This window comes from Camellia sinensis, chromosome 14 (assembly GCF_055761805.1).
Source record: "Camellia sinensis isolate YWXY chromosome 14, ASM5576180v1, whole genome shotgun sequence".
Taxonomy (NCBI): Eukaryota; Viridiplantae; Streptophyta; class Magnoliopsida; order Ericales; family Theaceae; genus Camellia; species Camellia sinensis.
The window spans coordinates 59,221,930-59,245,494 of NC_138974.1; the positions used below are offsets into that span (position 1 = coordinate 59,221,930).

A 23,565-nucleotide genomic window follows, 5' to 3' on the forward strand; every position below is an offset into this window, starting at 1 on the left:
CTTGGAAAATGAGAAGTATTTATGAAGTTATTATATAATACATGAGTATGCATGATTGAGGAATGGGAAATTGGTATGTACCATGGATTGCGGGAATTGCTATGAGTTGAAGGTATATATATTATTTTGTGAAATAACATTGAAGAAAGAAAATGAGAAATGTATTTATTCAATTTTGTTGTCATGTACTTGAATGGAGAAATGTTTTGAGTTGTGGAAAATAATTGCATTGCATATGCATTCAATTATTCTTTTTGCATTGTAAATTTTGATTGAAGATATCTATTTCATGAAAGAAAATAAAGTTGTGATATGAATTATGGAAATGTGAAAAGGGGTAAATACGGTGGTAAGTCTGGTTAGGGGGTATAGATGAATTTTGTTAAGTTGGCCTAAGTATCCTTGGTGAAAGACCAGAAAGCCACGCGGATAGGTGTCGAGCCTTCCGGTTAATCTCGGTAAAAATGACAGTTTGGTAATACTCGCAGAGTCTACTTGCAGACACCAGCATAGGGATTACCAGTGTCGTATTTACCGCCCCTGTTGATTAAAATTGGGAGTTTTTGAAATGTGGTGAGATTGCAAGCTTTTGTTGAAAAATGGAAATCTTTGAGAAAAGCATGAAATGAAAATTTCTTTAAAAAGAGCATGGCATAGCATCGTCATTTGCATTTTTAGTTGAAGTGGCATAACTGTATACACTTTGTTAGAATTCTCTACTAGGCTTTATGCTCACCCCTATGGGACTTTGGTGCAGGTAAAGACGTGGTGATCCCGCCAAGTTAAGGGCGCGAATAATTGTAAAGAGTATAAAGCTCTTATTTTGTTGTGATATTTTTTTGTAGAGCCAAGGGCTAATGTGTATGGGTCTGAGAGACCATTTTGTGTAACCGGGCTATTGCCTTGGAAGATGTAAGCCCTTAAGGGCATTTTATTTGTTTCGAGATTAGATGCTTCACATGTTATAGAATTATGTATTCATTATGTTGTGAATGTGAATCGCAAGTGAAACTTTTGTATTTAATCCATTTATTATATATGTGATGTTGGAGGGATTATTGTCATTGATTAATGAAGGATCATTCGTATGGTTAGTTTATGTTGAAATATTTCGGGGCGTTACAAATATTATTTGTTATGATTACAAAGTTTCTTGAACGATTAATTGTGAACTTTTATTCTTTTATAATTTGTTTTAAGGTTGATATAATTTTGTAATTTAATTTCTTGGAACCCTCATATGGGTTAGTCAAAGTTTTCCCACTTTGGTGATTTCTTTCTTGTCTTTTGGTATTAATTATAATTCTATGTTCTTAAATTGGTTTGGCAATTGAAATGCTCCAATCCCATTATTGATTGTTTGGTGTTTTTTGACATTGGTACTTAAAAAGCCATTTATAAACTAGTTTTCTTTGGTATATTCACTTCTAAGTCTTAATTTTGAGTGGCTATACTGAATCAATTCATAGGAGAATGTTTTTCAAGGAAGAGACCGAGTTAGTTTGTGAGACGAGGGACTCATTCAGTGACTCAAAGATGAAAGCGAGAGCGAAAAGCTATCGAGATGGCATGGATATTCCTTTGAGGATGGAGTGTTTGAGCAAGAGAGCCTTTGGCATCTGAATGAAAGGCTGGGTTACCGTTATTTTCAGTATTTTGAGAGATTAGCTCCTTATGAAAGAGTTCCTTTCATCGATAAGGTACTCTTTTATATGTTTATTTTATTATACAAAACAATTAACTTATTTAGGTTTTTCACATTCACAACATTTACTCTATTTTTACGAATTGTTGCATTTCAAAATTCTAATTAATGAAAGAACTGGAAACTCTATAATGAAACAGAGATTGAGCTGGGATTGATAGCATTTGGTATATTGTTCTTATTCTTGGGAATCATTTTATTTTTTGATAAGGGACTACTTGCCATGGGAAATGTAAGTAAAACGTTTCTCTCATCATAATTTTATAGCTCAGTTTCTTCCATTATTGAGCATTTTCCATTTAGCTTGTTGTGTATTTGATGCCTACTTAACATTGTGTTATTTTGGTGATACTGAATCAGATCCTCTTTCTTATCAGTGGTGATGATAACCATTGGACCGAAGTCCTCGATGCAGTTTTTCACGAAATGTAGCAATTTTAGGGTTTGTTTGCTCTATGTTTCTCCATTCAGTGTATATACTCATGTAGTTTGCTTTTCGTGCTCCTTTCAAATTCAATTAGCCCTACAGTTCGGACTCCTATGGTTCTGAATCTGATTTCACAAGTGCAATCTGAAATAGATAAACACAAATGAGTCCAAATTCAGTAATTGACTTAAGACTCAATAAGTTCAATTAACGTCCGATTGAACCCCAAACTTAATTTTATTATCTTGTTACCTCTTTTAATCTAATTTTATTGCATATTTTACTTACCTTTCCATTCTTTAGTCATTTTATTCCAAGAATCAGAATTAAGTCCACTAAATAGAGAGAAGTATCAAACAAGAAGTTGTTTTGGACATGAGACAGAGGTAATGCCCTGGTAAAGCCAAGAAAGGAGAGAGATTGCAGAGGTGATTATATGTGAACACAAGTATAAAAAAGCATGAAATAAATGCTATCAACTCAAATAGGTTGGTGTCTAATGCTTAAACCACCAAACCTATGAGGACGAATACACTACAAGCCTACTATACAAAGCATAAATGAAAGACACGACATAAAAAAGTTCTAAACTAGCTAAAAACAGTGCTGAAATTAACGTGGAAAAAGCTTGAAAAAGTTAGCTAAAATAATAGAGAAATTGAGCTAGTAAGCAAGCATAAGGATGGGTGGCTAACCCCTTCATTTTGGGACTTCAAAACCACTTTTAAAGCCTTTGAAAAACTATGAAAAACAGTAAGAAAAAGTTTGAAAATTGATGGGAAACACAAGGGCAAAAGTTTGGGAAATAAGGTTCAAAGAAGGATGGGTTACCCCTCTACCTTTGATAGTTTCAAGCCACAAGTTTCAACCCATAAAAATAGTTGAAAAATAGTCCAAAAACAGCAAGAAAAGAGAGGAAAGAAATAATGTAGAGATGTCCAAATTATACCTCTTGAAGAGAGGTAACTCCTTTGTTCACAAACCAACAAGTTCTCACTTTCAAGGGTTAAGATTTGAGCTCAAGAATCCCAGCAAGAAGAGCTAAATTTTGGTTTAGGAAGTGTAGAGAGAGAGTGTGTAGGTTGCAAGATAGAGAGAGAGAGAGAGAGAGAGAGAGAGAAAGAGAGACAGAAAGAGAGAGAAAGAGAGTGCTATACAAGTTTTGGAGTCTTTTGAATTTTTTCTAACCTAATTTCAAGAGGAGTGGTCATCTATATATAGAAAAACATGTGCCTCAGTCGGAAATATCTATATAGAGACAGTTGGTGTAGTATATGAACCTGTGGGGACAACTAGCATAGCTGGCAGCGTAAAATTCTGTTTTACCTGAACAACTGGCCGGCCGGCCACTAAAATTGGCCTATGGGAACGCCTGGTTAGCCAGCCAAGGACCTATATGGTCGGCTACAAAAATCTGTTTTCAAGCCTGATTGCAAACAGACATATCTCCTTCATCCAGACTCGGTTTTAGCTGATTCTTAAGTCTAAATTGAATCTCCGGAAGTATACTTTCCAATGGAGGTGGCCTCATATCTAAATTCTAAGTGTACAAAGAGATATGCCTAATTTAGTGAAGGCTGTTCATTTATCTCTTAACGGTTGGATGTTTAACTTTTTCCTAAACTAGTTTTCTTCTATCTTCTCCTATTTCCTCCAAGTCCAAACCTATAAATAAGATGTTCTTAAAGATTTTTCAAAGATTTCACCTCCCTTCCATTTATTTCCACTTTGTCCTTACTTGGTTTACCGAAAAGTGCAATATTTTAAACGAAATACGAGCCTCGAAACATCATAGAAACATTTGGAAAAATATTTTGAAAAAGAGGGTTTTAAGGTCTAAAGCAGTTTTGGTCAAAAAGTGGGGCGTAAGGTTGGGATTTAGAAACTCAAAAATCGAAACCTTTTGCTGAAAAACTTAAACGATTGTACAACGTAACTTTTCATCATCGAGTGTTCAACTTGAGGCGCCCAAGTCTTAAGGGTGGTCAGAAATAGAGTGTCTACAACTCATCTCCCATTTTTATTTACCACTCTGGGCCTTGCCTTGTGATGATTGTACAGGGAACTATTTCTTTCGGCGTAGGCTTTCTCTTGGTTGTTATAGGATGGGCTATATTGGGAATGATTTTGGAGGCATATGGGTTCATTGTTCCTTTCAGGTTCATTGGATTTTCCTCCAATGATTTCATTTCCTTTGCTCATATTACTTAATATTAATAGTTGATTGGGTATTTTGTGCAGTGGCTTTTGGCCAACACTGTCAGTTTTTGCACAGAAGATACCTATTATTGGGTAGGTGTTCCAACAACCATTTGTTAGATTGATACGTTTATCTTGCAATTCAATATAATGTTTTTTTAGAGAGAATTCTCATGGATTTCTACTTCTTGTGTTCTTTCATGGAAACCACTTCTGTTGAAACGTTCTCCACATAATTTATATAGAGATCTGGAATTAATGTAGTTTGGGAATCATGGGGTACATTTTGAATTCTTTTTCCTGGTCCTGAACATATAATAATTAAAATAATAAGGCAACCCCACTTAATGAAGATATTGCATCATGTTGTTGCATTCAATGAAGGTCCTCTCTCAGCATCTCCTTGGATGAAGTAGATTCTTTTGTGAATATAGTGTTTCCCTCAAGCACATTATTGAGATGTAGTGTTTTCTCTCTCAGCCGAAAATCTAGACATATTCGTAAATTGTGAAAATAGGAAATGGTATAAAGAATTTCTGATTTTTAAAGCTGACTAATTACTAATATAAGAATGATCAGTTCATTATTTCCATTTTGATTCATGATGTAATCATATCCATGTTATTTCATTTTGTTTGCACGGTCATGGATTCTATTATTGTGAAGCTATTCTATTCCTTCCGAAGCTAACTAACAAAAAATTTAGACATTTTTCTCAAAACCAGCAAATATAAAATTTTGACATATTTTCCAGGTTTAATTTGAAATGGAATAATGGAATTCAGAACTTTTAAGGCTACCTTGTTTCTAATAATTACCTCATTTTTTATTATTTGATTATTCAATCTGTATTTTTTTGTCCCATTTTTCATGCTTTCAGGACTCTTCTTCCATTGAAAGTTTGGAATTTGCTTAGGGTTTAAGGGTTTGCTTGTAGTTTCTGTAAATCAGAGTTCACAAAACTTGCAGCGGAATAAAATGTTTAGATCATACCTGATTCGATCTAAAACCTCATGGATAAATCACGTGCTTCCAGAATCTAATCAATCAATCCCAGCAGTGGGGTGATATTACAATGGTGAATATCACCCACACAAACCACAGTGCAAAATGACTTGATCGTTGTTTCTTGGGAGAGAGTCAGTTTATGGGTAGAAACAAAACATACGTTGTTTCTCTCTTGGTTACCCATAACCATATATCAGATATATATTATATTTATCTCATTTATCCATTGGTTAAATGAAATAATATCTGATATCTATATCATCTATCCATATCATGATATGATAGATATATATCCTGAGTGGCTCATCCAAATAGGTTTGAATTTAAATTCAAAACCCATTTGGATGAGGTTCAAAAGGTTCTAAGGGTCATGCCACATGGGCGCCCAATTTCTAACAGTTTCAATTCGTATAATAAAGTGTATAGAATTTAATGATAATCTAGCCAATAATAGTGCGATTGTCACGACTTTGTTCCTAGCCAATGATGGCGCGAAGTGCGTGAGGGTCCAACTAGTATATAGAAAAGAAGATATTCTGTGTGGTGATATTTTAAAGAGAATTTTTTAAAAATTTGAAAATCATCATCATTGTCGTCATCATCATCTTTTATAAGATAAGAACCGACAATGGCGCATGGTAATGCAACACAATTGGCGAAAAAAGTTTTATATTGTTTGATTTATTAGCATACATTGAATTAGGGATATTAGATGGTAGTAGTTGGACAAATTAAAATTTTAATGTTGGGTTGCCAATGCATGTCTTCTAAATTAATCTTATGAATCACGAATGCCAACATGCACCATTTAACTCCAATATTCAACTTTTTTATATAATGACTTTGTCATTTTCAACCGCATGTTTTTTAGCAAAAATCTAATTGTCCTAGAAAAACTGTCTTCCGGATAATATGTTTGTATAATAGAAATTGAATTGGTGTGACGTATAATTCAAATATGGATGAATATGAATTATAGATTGATGTTTATAAGTAAAATTAGGAATAAAATTTTTAAATTTATAGTATTACTGTACTTTTTGTGTTTCAACCAATATATGCATATGTTTTGCTATATAGACAAAATTGAAATGTACAAATAAAATTCATTTTGAGCAATTCTTTTGGGTATGCAACAAAACTCAATGTGCAAATGTATATAAAGCTGTTAAAATTGGAATCCTATGTAGAATCGTTGGGATGGAATTATGGATTGGATCGTAGAATTGGGTCAAGAATCATAAGATTCTACTTTCAATATAAAATAAAATTATAAATTATCCCATTGTAAACACCATCCAGAGGGGTGCCGAGTTTGATGGACCTCATTGCTACATTCCTTGCTTCAGAACAACTGCCAGAAGACAAGAAGGAAGCTCACAAACTGTAGAATAAGACCTTAAGATACTATTTGGACCCTCAAGGAAAGCTTTATAAAAAAATCTCTGTCTAGGCCTTACTTAGAATGTGTTAGGGGTGTGCATGGTCCAGATTGGTTCAAATTGGAATAAAACCAGAACCAATCTGTTATTTACGATTCCTGAAAAATTAAAACCAATCCAATCCATTTAAATCATGGAACTAATCCGGACTAATTCATTTAAACACGTATTGGATCAATTTAGGAACACAAATTCACATTATTAAATAACAAAAAAAATATCAGTGTGCTTGGTTTGAGTTTTCTGGATTAAGTTTTTTAAAAACTGACTTTTTTGGTTTTTGTGTTTTTTTTGTTTTTAGTGAATATTTTTTAAATTTTAAACATTTTTTTTTTACTTTTTTAGATGCACCTTACTTAGATGCATCTAAAAATTAAAAAAATTGTGAAAAAATATTTTAAAAAAATTAATAAATACATAAAAATACAAAAATGTATTGAAATCTTGCATTTTTTTTTTTGTATTTTTGGTATTTAGTGAATTTTTAAAAGATTTCTTTTACAATTTTTTTACTTTTTAGGTGTATTTATGTTAGATGTGTCTAAAAAGTAAAAAAATTACTTAAAATATTAAAAAAATTCAGTAAAAACAAAAAAACACGGAAAATAAGAAAGTAGAATTTTCTTAAAAGTGTTTTTTGAAAAGTGGAAACAAGCAAGGTTTAATTTTATAAAAACATAAACATAGCATTATATTAGTTTCACAATAGCAACATGTCTTTCTATAATAGTGACATATTGTTTTAGAATTTAAACAGCCATAAGAAAACTGGTTCCACCATAACTATTTAGATCATTACAAATTAAAACTAAAAGCTAACAAACAAAAGCAATAAGAAAAGAAAAGATATTATTAAGTTTGGATTTATGTTTTATATGGGATAAGAGAAGATACTATGAGGAAGGGTGTATAATATAAATATAGGCTATTTGTATACGGTCTGGATCGGTTTCACTCCGGAATCGTGGGGTTCAATCCAAAACTGATCCGTGGACTACAGATTTTTAATTTTTCAATCCGGAACAGAACCACGGATTTAACAAACCAATCCAAACCTACCGGATTAGACTGGACTGGACTAGATCGGATTACGAATTTCACGGATTCTTTGTTCAACCCTAGAATGTGTCCATCTGAACAAGATTGAGGATTTTTTGGCTGAGATTCTTGAAGGCAGCTGTGGTGCTCACTTTGGAGGAAGATCGTTGCCTTATCGAGCCATTACACAAGGATATTGGTGGCTGACCAATGTTGAGGACTATGTTAAGAAATGCAAACAATGCCAAAAATTTTCTCCACCTATACATCTACCCGCCGAAGAGTTGCACTCTGTGACTGACTAGTCCTTGGCATTTTGCTCAATGGGGCTTGGACATAGTTGGACAATTACCAAAAGCACAAAGCAATAAACGTTTCCTAATTGTTGCTATTGATTATTTCACGAAATGGGTTGAAGCAGAACCTTTGTCACATATATGGGATATAGATATCAAGCGCTTTGGTGGAAGAATATCATCACTCAATTCGGCATACCCAGGGCGCTTATTTCCAATAATGGCACTCAATATGATTGCGGCGTCTACAGGGAATTGCGCGACATGAACGAAATTCAGTCTTATTTTTCTTCACCAACTTATCCGCAGAGTAACGGATAGGCAGAAGCTTCTAACAAAGTAGTCCTGGATGGCATAAAAACACGTTTGGAAATAGCGAAGGACAGGTGGGTTGAGTAACAGTCAAGCGTACTGTTGTCCCATCGCACTACACCAAGATGTTTTACAAGGGAAAATACTATTTTCCTTGTGTTTTGGCAATGAAACTATTATCCCCCTCGAGATTGGCCTATCGACCCTTTGATCGAGGGCTTTTGACAAAGGTCGGAATGATATGATGTTAGCCTTGGATATGGATTTACTTGAAGAACGTCGAGATCGGGCCCTCGTGACCATAGCACGTTATCAACAGTAATTTGCCAAGTCGTATAATCAACGAGTGCATGTGATCACCCTGCTCTGTGTTATGTTTAATTAATCTTAATTATGATTGTGATTATGTGCCTGATATGATTTTGAGTGACAATTTTACGATTATATATATATTCAAATTTCTATTTGTTCATCGTAGGAAAATTTGTTCAACTTACTGCTATAATTTGAAAATTAAAGATTGTAGAGGTTACATAAACTGAAATTGTTTGCATCGTTGTGATTAGTGTGATATTTAGAGCCTATGGTGAAATTTGATTAAAAATTGATTCGCATCGAAATAATTAGATTAAATTAAGTGAAGCTCATTAGCCTTAATTGAAATTGATTAACTAAGCTAACCACCTAGTATATATAGGCTAATTATACTCAAGCTCATAGTTGTTTGAGCTCAAAAATCAGAGATATACACTCTAGAGAGAGAGTGAGCTGAATTTAGAGAGAGAGAGAGAGAGAGAGAGAGAGAGAGAGAGAGGGATCATCCTTGAAGATTTTGCAAGGAATTCAAGAACTAGATGGATTAGCTCAAGGCTTAACTATATTTGGAAGAATTGGAGCCTTTAGGTGAGTAACCAACCCTTAATTCATGAGTTTAAGCCTACAATTATGTGAATTCTAAGGGAATTGGTAATCAAGAACAAGATTTGAATGGCGTGTGATGAAATTGAAGTTAATACCTCCATGCATGTAAGGAATTACCATGAATGTGTATAATCATGAAGGATTGAGTACCAAATCATACATGCATGCATAATCTTGTTGAGCTTCAAGATTTTGAACATCTTTTATGCCATTTGAAGTAGAATTGGAGTCAATAATTAACATGCATGCATGATTCATGGAAGTATGAACCTTAAATGCATAAGTTTTGAAATTGGCAAAGAATTTGGAATGATTTTGGAAAATGTAACAACCCCGACCCATGATTAAAGTTAATCCATGTTTAATTATGCCTAATAAGGAATTTAAGTGAAATTTTGCATCATATCTTGCCTTATTTGTGTTTATATCTGTTTAACGTAGAAAGATCTGTTCATGTTTTCGTTTCGGTTGCGAATTGAAAGCCTTATCGGCATCCGATTCAAAAACTGACTTGATTTATGTGCTAATTAAAACTTTTAAAATTTTATGGTAGGTTTAATTAAAATTCGGTTCGGAATGATTAAATTAGAATAATTAATGCCCAATTAGGCCTAAACTAATGAAATTATTAATCAAGCCTATCTAAGGCCACCTCATTACCTCCTACACACTTTTACACTTCCACTTCCTCTTGCTTGACCATCAAAAACGTGTGAGAGTGGGAGAGAAGGAAATTGAGCTCAATTATAGAGTGATTGTTAGAATTTGGAGGAGGTTAAAGTGAATTCAAAGGAATTAAACTCCAACTTAAAGAATTTGAGCCTTAGGTAAGACTTCAACTCACATTTTGTAACCTTAGACTCAACTACATGTGAAATCAACAAGAAATGAAGTTGTTATGCATTATTCAAAAAGAATTGAGATTAGATGATAGAATTGAACATAACTCATGCATGCATGTGCATATCATGAGGCTTTGAAGTTGTTTTTACAAGAATTCCCACATGCATGTCCATATCTTGGTTTTGTTAAAAGAATTCAACTTGTTTTTTAGCTTAAAGACTCATTTGATCATGTTTTGGGAAGTTAAAATTCATGATATTACATGCAAGTTATGTTATTTCATGTTTTAAGCTTTATTTAATACAACTGGCTTAGCTTTTGGGCTTGTTTTTGCAAAATCGTTTGTAATTCATCATGTACAATGAGTTTCCTAATGTTTTACTAAGTTTTGGCCCAAAAGAATGTGTTTTGAAGGTTTGGAAATTGAATTTTGAGCTTAGGAGCAAATCTGAAAATTCCAGAATTCTGCTCCTACGCTCGAGCGACCATCTTATTTTTGCACTTCCGCTCGAGCTACCAAAGGTTGGCTCAAGCGTGAAATGCATGCTCCCAGAAGTTTGAGTGTTTCGCAGACCGCTCGAGTGACAAGAGTTACGCTCGAGCGAGGACTTGAGTCTCACGCTCGAGCGAGCATCGAGCGGAAAAATTAAGCAACCAGTACTTTTGCAGGCTGCTCGAGCGAAGGAATGTGCGCTCGAGCGACAACTACATTTTGCATGTCCGCTCGAATGAAGAAAGCTACACTCGAGTGAGACCCCTGTTTTCAGCAATTTTGTTAAGTGTTTTCAAGTGCATTTTAACATCCTCATTGCATCCTAGGCACTCCTAGGCCATGATTAATACTCAATAAGAGGTTAAGACTTAGAACACACTAAGAATGAAATGAAAGAAGTTAAGTATCAACCGAGTGTGTGTTTCATTATATGTATCTATTATGTTTGGTGTAGGTCACGCGTTGTGAGCGGTTGATCCATTTGTTTACTGCCAAAGTTATCCGTGAGTAATAACTCTGTAGAGTTATGTTCGACTTTAATTATTTCTGATGATACGAAACGATCAGTTTTCTGAAATAATATGTTTTGTATGAATGAATGAATGTCCAATTTTCTTGAAAAGTAATTGTGGTGTCCTTAGTAGAGGCCCTCGCTAAGGGGACATAATACTGTGGCTTATGGTCATGCGGCGCTCACCCGTGGGAGATAATACCGTGGCACAGGCCCTTGCCCGGGGGAAACAATACCGTGGCACATGTATGAGATATGTTACCCTGTACCAGAGGTTCCTTTTTGGAACTCAATATGCTTCACCAAAGAGACATATTTATGCTAATGGATGTTCCACGCATGATTTGAATATGAATAAGACTATGACTTTGTTTCTGCAATAAACCTGATTATGATTCTGATTTGCTATGAGATTTAAAATATGTTCTGGGCATCATTCATTAAAATCTTTACTCTGTTATTATTCACTAGGCTTCCGCTCACTATTTATATTATGTATGTAGGTGACCAGGCGCGTGACCAGACCCAAAATTGAGGATCTGGTATCTCTGTTTTGTCAGCCAGCCGTTGTGCCTCCGAGGAGGTTCCCTTTTGTGCGCAAGTCATGTCTAAACGGCATAAATTAAGACCTTGTATTTTTAGTAATATGAACAAGTCTTTTGTTATGTGTATATTAGGCTATACCCCTTTTGGCTGCAACTGTATTAAATGTGACGAAGATTACTGCATTTTGATGTCACGTGTATGTAAACATATTGCATAAGGTTTTAAATTTCTATCCCATGTATGTCTGCACGGCTCTATAGACTATATATTGTTGGTATATTTGCTTCCGCAGCCCCTAATTATACGCTATTCCGTTAAGAGGCCTTTGGTAATCCAAGGAGTACTGGTCGGTTACGACGCTAAACCTATAGGGGCGGGTTTGGGTCGTGACAGAAATGGACCATGATTTTGGATAATTGGTTTCAAATTACCAAAGTTTTTTTGTTACTCAATGTTTTTCTATGCTTTGATGTTAATTTGCAAACTTTGGAGTCTTTAAGGTTGTGTTTTGAAGCTCAAATAGCTTGCTGGAAAACCCAGAATTCGACCGGTCCGCTCGAGCGAGGAAAGTCTTGCTCGAGCGTGAAAATTTAGCTCCCAAAAGATTTGCAGAGATTTACATAGTGGCTCGAGCGAACGGCCTTATGCTCGCTCGAGTGTAAAATTCATGCAACTAGTACTTTTACAGAGCTTTACAGGCCGCTCGAGTGACCAAATCTGTGCTCGAGCGGAGAGCCCTGTTTCAGAAATTTTGAAAAGCTATTTCAAGTTTCATTTTCCGTTCTCTTTCATTTCTAAGCACTCTTAGGCATGTATTGAGCATTGTAAATGAACTAAAAGGATAAGAATGGGGCCTAAGGGAAATAAATAAATTAAGAACGGATTGAATCGCTTATGACCCAATGTGTTATGAAATGTGTAGGGTCAAGCGCAAGGGCAAATCCATCAGCAGAACACAATAAGTAATATCTTAGTAAAGATATTTTCAAGTATGTTATTTTTCAAATGCTGTGTAAGCTTCATAGATTTGTTGATTTGAATTATGAATGAGTATTCTATAATTTTTGTATAAAGTCATTTAAATGTTATGATGGGCTAAAAGTCGTTTGAAAATTATGATGGGCCAAAGGCCGTCTGACATGAATGAATTGGGCCCAAGGCCGTTTGACATGAATAAATTGGGCCAAAGGCAATCTGACATGAATGCCAAAGACCATTTGACATGAATGATTCGGCCAAAGGTCGTCTGACATGAATGAATTGGGCCCGTGGCTGTTTAATAAGAAAGAATTGGACCCGAGGCCATTTGATATGTCTATTACGAGTTTCATTCATGTAACTTCTTTATTTTGATATTATTAATTGGGCTTTCGCTCACTCTCATTTGTATGTATGTAAGTGAGCAAAGAGATGTCCAAATCCAGCCTCAGTGAAGAATGTGAAAGGAAGTCAAGTTTTGTGGAGTCCGCCCGAACGTCTCACGCATGAAACTTTGTCTTTGTTATTTTGTTTACTCTTTTGCTACTGTGATGAATACGTTGGATCATCCATGTATATAAACTTTTGTTTGGCTGACTACATATTTGAAGTTCCTGGATGTCCAAGATGATAATTCTATCTATATGTGTGAGTTATTATGAAATGTTTTTAGAATAATTTTGCTATGCCATATAAGTAATGCTCATCGGACAAATTTTTAAGTCTGCTTCCATTTTGGCCCCTTTACTTCTACTAAAACATGTTTAATCATGTTTGAGGCCGTAGGTAATCTCATGATTACTGGTCGATTACGACCCTAATCCATAGGGACGGGTTCAGGTCATGAAAGTGCATCTACACTGATATACTCCTGGAGAATTAGTCCTCAAAAAAGTACTACCTAATGCTAAGAATCTTGCAAATGGTAAACTCGGCCCAAATTGGGACGGCCTCTACCAGATCGATTCTATCGTCGAGGCATGGGCATATCGACTTTCAAACATGACCGACAAAAAATTACCCCAACCTTGAAATTCTACTCATCTTTGAAAATTTTATCACTAGTTTTTCTTGGTCAATACCTTTAGCTCTCATAGTAATGTTGGACAACTATTGTGTACATTGCTATCTGGTATACTTACAGCCCATTAATGATACAAGACTTTGTTTTACTTATTTAACGATGACTACCTTTTATTCAGCCTCTGAATTCTCAAGGGAGCTCTTCGTACTTGGCCTTTTCAGCATATGACGCCATTAAACCTCCGAATTCGAAGCACCCTTCGTGCTGGGCACGAAGTGCCATAATAAAACCCTCCAAATTCGGAGCACCATTCATGCTTGGCACAAAGTGACATTAAACATCCAAATTCAGAGCGCCCTTCGAGCTCGGCACGAAGCGCCATCATAAAAGTCTTTGAATTCAGAGCGCTCTTCATGCTCGGCATGGAGCACCATCATAAAAGCCCCCGAATTCGGAGCACCCTCCATGCTTGGTATGAAACGCCATTAAGTCTCTTAATTCGGAGCACCCTTCGTGCTCGACACGAAGCGCCATTAAGCCTCTGAATTCGGAGAGCTCTTCGTACTCGACACGGAACGCCATCATAAAAGCCTCTGAATTCGGAGCGCACTTCGTGCTCGGCATAGAGTGCCATCATAAAAGTCATTGAATTCGAAGCGCACCATTAAGCCTCTGAAATAAAGAGTTAGGCTAAGTGGACTTAAAAGTTAAAGTAAAGAACTCACGAAATAGAGGGAGTAGAGCAATCATAAGTAAGAAGTTAAAGATGGAAGGTTGTGAGGATGTAAGCACAAAGTCCTTTCGGAAATGGATGGGTGAAAGGTTTTCAAATCGTATTAAATGAATAGAAATCACGAAGAGGCGAGAAATTGCAATCATTTCACATCGCATCCCATCTGACGTGTCAGCAATAAAATAGCGTGTCCATCACACACTCAAATTTCTATAAGCAAAGTAAAACTAATTTTGAAGTCTGCGAAGACGAACTATGAAGTAGCCAAGCGCGCAGCCTACTTTGTGAGTTGACCCAATGCTCGGGGGGCAATTGTGGGAGCAAAAAAGAGGATATACTTGAAAACTGCCAACAGAGCATCCAAGCTCGTTTAAGATGGGCCAAATAGGGCCAATGCCCACTGGACTACGTTATTGCTGAATAGATGTTCAAATAAGGATGAAAATATCGGGGACCGCCGAATTACGGGTACCTATGACAAACAATAGAGCCGAATGTGTCGAGCGAGTCGGCATGGATTCATTAGGTGAAACCAGACTGTCCTTTTCAAGGAAGTATAGTAGGGGGATAGACTTTGACAGAATGATGATGAAGGGCTAAGATGCATGGCGTAAAGATCAAGGATAGTGACTCTATAAAAGAAGGAGAGAGACTGGAGAAACAGGTATGTGAGAAGAATCTTGAACCTCAAGAAACCAAAAAAACACCAATCTTTCGACAGAGACTAATTTGTCTGTTGGAGTGCTAATTCCGGCACCACCGTCGGGAGTTTTATTTCCACTTCAGGTGACAGCTGTGAAGATCTTACAAGGGCTTGTTTGGACAAAAAGAGTATTCCATAACCACTTCCTCGCACCCTATAAAATAGAAAAATGTATATCAGGTTCAAATAGGGTAGTGGAATTAAGACCCAAAACCATGCAAATCCATCTTTTTTTTTTAATTTTATTTTTTTAATTTGTAGATTGAGCTGGGTGTACCATCCAAACTTGCCAATATTTTTCTAAAAGCAAATAGACCTTCACTCCCATATTTTTATGTAATTTACGGACAATTTAAGGAATAAAATGTTACATATAAATGGATTACTAACCGTTGACTTTCACTGATTAAAAAAAATAAAAATAGGATACAAATGCCATAGGGTGCAAATTAATAAATACCCATAACACTTATTTGAGTTTAGCGATGAGAAATTCTATACAGTTATATTTTTTTTATTTATATATAAATTAATCATAGAATCATACACAATTTTTCACATAGATGTAACCCCACAAAAAGGGAGACCTATGTAAGAAAACTGTATAGAATTATATCATCTGGGTTCTTAAATTTTTCCTAGTAACATTTAGAAAAAAGGTTAAATTTCAAACGCTCCTCTTGAAGTTTGATTAAAATACGAATCACCTTTGTAATTCTGGAAATTATATTCCACCTCCTGAGGTTTTTAATTTCATAACAAATCACTCATTTCATTAATAAATCATGAAGTCAATTAACTATTTTTAATGATATTAGAAATATGTTTCAATTAATAATATTATGAACACTCGATGTCTCATGTCTTAATCCCATAGTTATTTTAGGTTTGTTTTGAAAAAAATTAAAAAGTCAAAAAGTTTTTGAAAAGTTAACCTCAAAAAAAAAAAAAGGTTCAATTTATTGGCTTATTAACTTATTCAAGTCACATCACCTTTTTATTTTTTTACATATTTTTTCGTAATAAGTCAAAAAAGTAACTTATAAGCCACTTCCCAAGTAAGAGAAGTTAATATATATATATATATATATATCAAAGATTCATTTTCTCTATATTTTTTCGCATTTTTAATAAAAATTTAAAAAATCATTCTAATCATACTAATTTTTTTATCTCATATTTTAATCAAGAAGTTACAAAAATAGTCTATTTCCAAGCTAACCCTTAGTAAATTTTTTAACTTTATATGAAAAAAACTACAAAAAATAAAAAGAATAATTAATTTTTTAATAATGACTTTTTAATTATTTTAATAGATTCCCAAACATACCCTTGGTTTACAGAGTGTTATTACATTGGCAAATAACTGAAAGAGTCCCCCAATTCGAAATGAATATCTCAGTTTTTTCGTTTTTGTTTTATTTTTTTTTATCTCATTTCATCTTGTTATTCACGTCAGTTAAAATAATATTATAAATTAGTCAAATTTAAAAAATTGAATCCCTGAATTCACTTATATTTGTTGTATCAATAATACTAGAGATGAGAGGGGAGATTTGCGCCGTTAGTACGGCCGAGCTAAGATAGGATGGATCTGTTTTGCTCGGTCTGAAAGATCGGCTGACCGGGCGTGAACTAAGCCTGGCCGAGCTGCGACTAGCAAACGTTCGGCAGTGCACACAGCCAAGTGGCGAGACCGGGCTACGGGTAGCTCGGGCTAAACTATGGACAAGTGAGGGGTGGCACGTCTCTAACCGGTGAGCCGAGATTGGCAGATTCCAGATAACCTCGGATGAAGGTAGAACGGACGGAGGCCGGCATGCCTCGCGACCGGTATGCCACGATAAACTGGTCAATACCAGCCCGGCCTATGAGCATCACCCCGCTGCCCTTTTGCCAAGGGGCAGTCCGGTGGGGCATAGCGCGGTTGAGTGCCTGTAGTGATAGTTCTTCGCGGGAGATAGGCCGGTCGTGGTACTGCGGTTAGGTGTGCCACCTGGGCCAATGGCATGAGGGAGGGCACATCTGCTCCACGCATGCCTCAATACCGTTAGACAGTTCTGCGTATACTGGTGGGAGGACTAAGCCTTTACACGCGTAAGGTGGTAAGAGGCGAGCACTGCCACCTGTCTTGGGAAGGACAGCAGAGGTAGTGCGCGCATAATCTTGAGGCTGCATGGCCAGCCTTGAAATAGGGAGGAGGACGAACGTTAGAGGTATGCGACTTCTCCCCCAAAAGAAAATACTCTCTCTCTATCTGTCTTCTCCTTCCTCAAGTGGACTGACTTGATCGTCGGAGGGTCTATCCGGCAAACCACCGCCGGGCAGCTCACCATTTTTCATGTTACCAGGTAGACGCCGTCAAGAGAAGCTTGGAGTACAAGAAGTACGGAAAGCAGAGGATATTTTGCCCCCGTACAATTGGCACCATCTGTGGGAATCTTTTGATACTCAACCCATGTTCTTAGAGCTTCTTCAACCATTTCCATGGCCAACAACGGCGAAGCCCCTCTGTCCGTCGTCGATGGCATCACACCTGAGTACGTCCGCTTGAGAGAAGGTCGTCCGAATATTCCAGCCATGGCGGGCCTAGAGACTCTTTCGCGAAGTGCGCGAGACAAACGCGGAAGGAGTACTGATCGCTCGCAGAGTCCTGAGGGCCGCCGACGCTGGGGGGAGTCCCATGCGCAGCGCCTGGAGCACAAACTCAAGGACCAAGACGCTGTCATTCGCAAGATGGGGGCGGAGATAGAGCTGCTGAAACGCTAGATTAAAGGGAAGGGTGTTGCTGGAGAGGGCAACCTCAGTGAACGCACCCCGTCCCCTCGTTGTAGCAATCGCCGCCAGGGGAGGACTCACTCTCTCTCCATCACCAGGAACTATGGGGTTGGAGGTTCCGACCAAGGAGAGGGCAGGTCCCTCCCTCGCGACAGCACCTACCGCCCCTCATGCCCAACGCCGACGTCGGGATCCTCTTTCTCCACATGTTCCGGGGACTTGAGGGATGTATTGGAGGAGAGGGCGCGCCGTCGGAAGGCTCGGAGAGTGCCAGCATTGCAGAGGTTAAGCGCTCCTGTTCGTTACAGTGAGGAAGTGGCGATGCTAGCCCCCAAAGTGATGGCCCCTGCGCTGGTGGACAAAGAGCTGGCGCGACTTACAGCCACGCCGCTGTCTCCAGAGATTGAGAGTACGCCACTCCCCGCCGGATTCCACCAGCCAAAGTTCACTTTGTACGACGGAAAAACGGATCCATACATGCATGTGAGCCATTACCGGCAAGTAATGGCTAGACACCGGCGGAATGACGCCTTGATGTGCCTCATATTCCCAGCAAGCTTGAGAGAGATGGGTTTGAAATGGTTCGAAAGGCTCCCGGAGGGGAGTATTGAGGGATGGCAGCAACTAGCAGAAGCCTTCGTCACCAGATTCAAAACCAACACACGAACGCCAAAGGAGGTCGACCATCTCCTGGGCGTCAAGATGGAGTCTGGATGTTCGTTGAAGGCATACAATGCGAAATACTGGGAAACTTACAATGAGATCCTCGACTGCCCCACCAATCTGGCGATCACTCAGTACAAACGGGGTCTCCCAGTCGGACATAGGCTGCGAGATTCACTCACGATCCATCAACCCACAACCATGGAGTCATTGATGCAGCGGATCAATGAGCACATTTGTGTGGAGGATGATGCCGCCTCCGCGACCGAGAAGGCTAATCCGGTCGCAGCGGACAGAAGGGTTGCGGGGAAAGTTCACTCGGTTGGGCAGGAGGATAACCGCCTAAACAACCGGTCGAAAGACCAGCGCCATGGTTCAAACCGTGATGACAGAAACAAGGGCCGCCGAAACGACCGGGCTGACCCTCCCCGTGATGCAACGGAGGATGCCAAAAGAAAATTGAAGGCGCGGACTGGGATCACCACGGTATTTAAAATCCCCATCTACCGCATTTTGAGCGAGATTCTAGGTGAACCCTTCGTCCGGTTGCCGGCCAAGTTGGGGAGTGCGCAGAAGGGCTTCAATTCAAAATATCGTTGCACCTTTCATGAAGAACGGGGGCACCGAACAGAGGACTGCTTGCCGCTCAAACAACACTTAGAGGAGTTGGTGGCGGCGGGGCATCTTGACCAATACATAGATGGGGGCATCAAGGCCACGCTAGTGGACCAAGCCGAGCCAAACGGCCTAGCCGCCCTAGAAGCGCCCCCGCAAGGAGTAATCAATGTCATCCACAGTATCATTGAACCGGCCAGGGTTTGCGAGCTGAGAGGGATGATCAAGAAGGCCGAGCACATGAGGGAAGTGCTCTCTGTTCAGCCCGCTGTGAAGAAGGAAAAGACCGAAGAAAGGGACATCCTTTCATTCTCAACCAAGGACTTGGAAAGAGTTCAGATGCCGCACAATGATGCTTTAGTAGTCACTCTTCGCGTCAAAGACTTTGACATCAAGAGAATCTTGATCGACCAGGGGAGTTCGGTAGAAATTATGTATTATGACGCGTTTAAACAAATGAAGTTGGAAGACAAGGACTTGGCCCCCGCAACGTCCCCTTTGGTCGGCTTCAACTCACAGCCAGAATGGCCAATCGGAAAGATTATTTTGCTGGTCAAAGCGGGATCGGTCGTAAAGCAAGTAGAGTTCTGGGTTCTTAAAGTTCCATCAACTTACAACTTGATCTTAGGCAGGGGTTGGCTGCACGCCATGCAAGCAGTTGCTTCGACCTTCCACCAAGTCATGCGCTTTCCGGCACCGAGTGGACAGATGGAGGAAGTTTAGGGGGACTAGGTGATGGCAAAACAATGCTTCGTTGTGGTAAATGGCAGCCGAGCGGCCAAAGGGTTCGTCCAAATGATTGAAGGGCCCGAGGGTAAAGAGGTCCTTGAACACGTGAGAAGAAAAGCCGAGGAAAAGTCGATCGAAGATTTGGTGGAAGTGCGCATTGACGAGAACGATCCAACTAAATTCTTCCTCTTGGGATCATCCTTGTCTAGCGCCCAGAACGTCAACTTCTTGATTTCCAATTTGGAGGCCTTTGCCTGGACGCCTTACGACATGCCTAGCATCGACCCGAGCTTCATTTGTCATCAGTTGAATGTCTTCCCTAATGCACGGCCAGTCATTCAAAGGACGCGCCGCTCAGCCTTGCACCATGCTGAAGCGGTCGCAGAGGAAGTAAAGAATTTGTTGGAAGCTGGGGCCATAGAGGAGGTGCAGTACCCTCGGTGGATATCCAACACGGTGGTTGTTCCGAAGAAGAACGGCAAGTGGCGAGTCTGCGTTGACTACAAGACTGTCAATCGAGCTTGCCCCAAGGATAGCTTTCCCCTCCCTCGAATTGACCAGCTGGTGGACTTAACCGCTGGCCATCAGAGGTTTAGCTTCCTGGACGCATACCGCGGCTACCACCAGATAGCCATGTATAAATCGGACAGGGAGATCACGTCGTTCACAACCGCCAGAGGCTTATATTGCTACAAAGTCATGTCGTTTGGACTAAAGAATGCCGGGGCGACTTTTCAGAGGATGGTAACGAAGATGTTTGCTCCTCTTCTGGGCCAAACAATGGAGGCCTATATCGACGACATGGTGGTAAAGAGTAAGGAGAAGTCTCAACACCTCGCCGACCTTGCAGAGATGTTCGCCATACTTAAGCTCCACAAGCTTCGTTTGAACGCCACGAAGTGCGCCATCGGAGTTGGCACCGGAAAGTTTCTGGGTTTTCTGGTCACAAATCGAGGGATTGAAGCTGACCCATCACAGATCAAGGCCATACAAGACCTGGAGCATCCCAACTCCATGAAGGACGTGCAACATCTTACCGAGATGGCAGCTGCGTTGAACAGATTTATCAGCCGGTCTTCTGATCGTTGCAGGCCCTTCTTTAAAACTCTGAAGTCCAAGTTCTTCTGGGATGACGAGTGCGACCGCGCACTAGCAGACCTGAAAGCATATCTCTCCTCAGCCCCTATTTTGGTCACACCTCAGCCAGGCGAAGAGTTGTACCTCTACTTGGCTGTCTCTCAACACGCAGTCAGCGCGGTATTAGTGCGTGCTGAAGGCATCCAGCACCTACCGATCTTCTACGTAAGCAAGACCCTTCTCCTAGCCGAAACGAGATATCTTCCCTTGGAAAAATTGGCGCTGGCCCTAATGATGGCGCCAAGAAAGCTGGCACACTATTTTCATGCCCATACAATAATTGTGTTAACCGAGTTCCCGCTTAAAGTGCTTTTTGAAAAGGCAGACTTCACTGGGAGAATTTTGAAATGGGCCGTGGAATTAGGACAATATGACATCAAGTTCCGACCTCACACCGCAATCAAGGCTCAAGCACTTGCCGACTTTGTGGCGGAATTTGCCCCTGGGATGCATCCAGTATGCCCGGTTGATTTGATTGGTGCGGATTTAGCACAACCCATGGTTCTGGTAACAGAAACGAGTGTTGGTTCGCAAGTAGGAAAAGGGACGAGCACAACCGGACTAACAAGTCCGACGATGATGAACCTAACCAAGACAAGGAAAGGGACCATAATGAACCGATCAGAGACTTGGAAATGAGAAGCTCCCAAAACCCCTCTGATTGCTGGAAACTGTTTGTTGGCGAGATGTGGAAGCTCTTCGTTGATGGGGCGTCCAACAGACATGGGGCCGGGCTGGGCATCATGCTGAACTCGCCGGACGGGCTGATCATCGAGCAGGCAATTACACTCGGCCTCCCAGCATCCAACAACGAGGCTGAGTATGAAGCTCTCCTTGCTGGACTAAGAAGCGCGCTGAGAATGAGAGCCACAGCCCTTATGGTATTTAGTGATTCCAAGTTGGTGGTCAATCAGGTCTCAGGGGAGTATGAAGCAAAGGATGAAAGAATGGCCAAGTATCAGGCGCTGGTACGCGCAGAGATCAAGAAGTTCGCTGCAATAAGGTTGGAACAAATCGAGCGCGAGGAAAACAGCGCGGCAGATGAATTGGCCGGACTTGCTTCTGCTCAGACAGCTTTTCCTAACCCCTTGATGATAGAATTTTTACCACGGCCAAGCATTGAGGAACTAGAATCAGCCGAGGTACTCTACACCGATTTGGGCCCTTCTTGGATGGACGCATTCCTGAAAGATAGAATTCTACCAGAAGAAAAAAAGGCGGCACACAAGATCCGGGCAAAGTCAGAGCGATTTTGGCTCTCCCCGTCCGGGGCCTTGTACAAGAAATCTTTCACCGGCCCGTATTTGAAATGTGTCCACCCCACCAAGGTGGAGGCTTTCCTCTATGAGATACATGAGGGCATCTGTGGCAGCCATACTGGGGGCAGATCCTTGGCTTACCGAGCAATTTCTCAGGGTTATTGGTGGCCGTGCATGCAGGCCGATGCGCAAAAATATGTTCGCAGGTGCGAGAAGTGTCAGAAGTTCGCCCACCAGATCCACCAGCCGGCTAGAGATTTTCTCCCTCTCACAAGTCCTTGGCCGTTCGCGCTTTGGGGGTTGGATATTGTTGGGCCACTCCCAGCTGCACCGGGCAACCGTAAGTTCTTCATCGCCGCCACCGACTATTTTACCAAATGGGTTGAGGCCGAGCCACTAGCGATCATAAGGGAAAAGGACGTAAAGAAGTTTGTATGGCAAAACGTGATCACCCATTTCGGTATACCCAAGGCCCTCATCTCGGATAATGGCGCTCAATTTGATGGTAAACTCTTTCGCGGATTTTGCGAAGAGTTGAAGATCGAGTTCTACAATTCGACGCCGGCCTATCCTCAGTCAAATGGTCAAGTAGAGGCCTCAAACAAGACCATCCTGGATGGGCTGAAGAAGCGGCTTGAGAAGGCTAAGGGCAAGTGGGCAGAAGAACTCCCTAATGTGCTCTGGGCATACCGCACTACGCCGAGGCGGTCAACTGGGGAAACACCATTTGCTTTGGCCTACGGCATGGAGGCCATCATCCCATTGGAAATTGGCATGCCAACCATCCGCTCTGAAAGTTTCCAGCCAGATCTGAATAGTGAAGCAGTGGCATTGGAGTTGGACCTTGCTGAAGAAAAGAGGGAGCGCGCATTGATCCACATAGTGGCTTATCAACAAGAACTCTCCAAGAAGTACAACAAGGCTGTGCACCCCAGGATGTTCAAGATTAGGGACTGGGTATTAAGAAAGGTACTTGGCAACACAGTGGTCCCTGGCGAAGGAAAGCTCGGTGCAAATTGGGAAGGACCATACAAGGTGATTGGTCTTGCTGGTAAAGGGGCATACCATCTGGAAGATATAGACGGCAAGGCTGTCCCCAGACCATGGAATACGGCCAACCTTAAGGTCTTTTACTTTTAAGATGTAATTTGCTTGTGTTGTTTAGCCTTTTTAGACCTTTAGCCTTTTGGCACTTAATGTAAAGG

General features: G+C 39.9%; 2 protein-coding genes across 2 annotated transcripts; both read left to right on the forward strand.

Annotated features, from left to right (window-relative positions):
- The first annotated feature begins 18,821 nt into the window (after positions 1-18,821).
- Positions 18,822-19,958, forward strand: LOC145807011 (uncharacterized). Its single transcript, XM_082904908.1, has one exon. The coding sequence runs from the start codon at positions 18,822-18,824 to the stop codon at positions 19,956-19,958; it is 1,137 nt and encodes a 378-aa protein (XP_082761034.1).
- Positions 19,959-21,787: 1,829 nt separating this feature from the next.
- LOC145807012 (uncharacterized) lies at positions 21,788-23,500 on the forward strand. The gene is made up of 2 exons (XM_082904909.1): positions 21,788-22,948; positions 23,111-23,500. The coding sequence occupies exons 1-2, from the start codon at positions 21,788-21,790 to the stop codon at positions 23,498-23,500; spliced, it is 1,551 nt and encodes a 516-aa protein (XP_082761035.1).
- Positions 23,501-23,565: the final 65 nt, after the last annotated feature.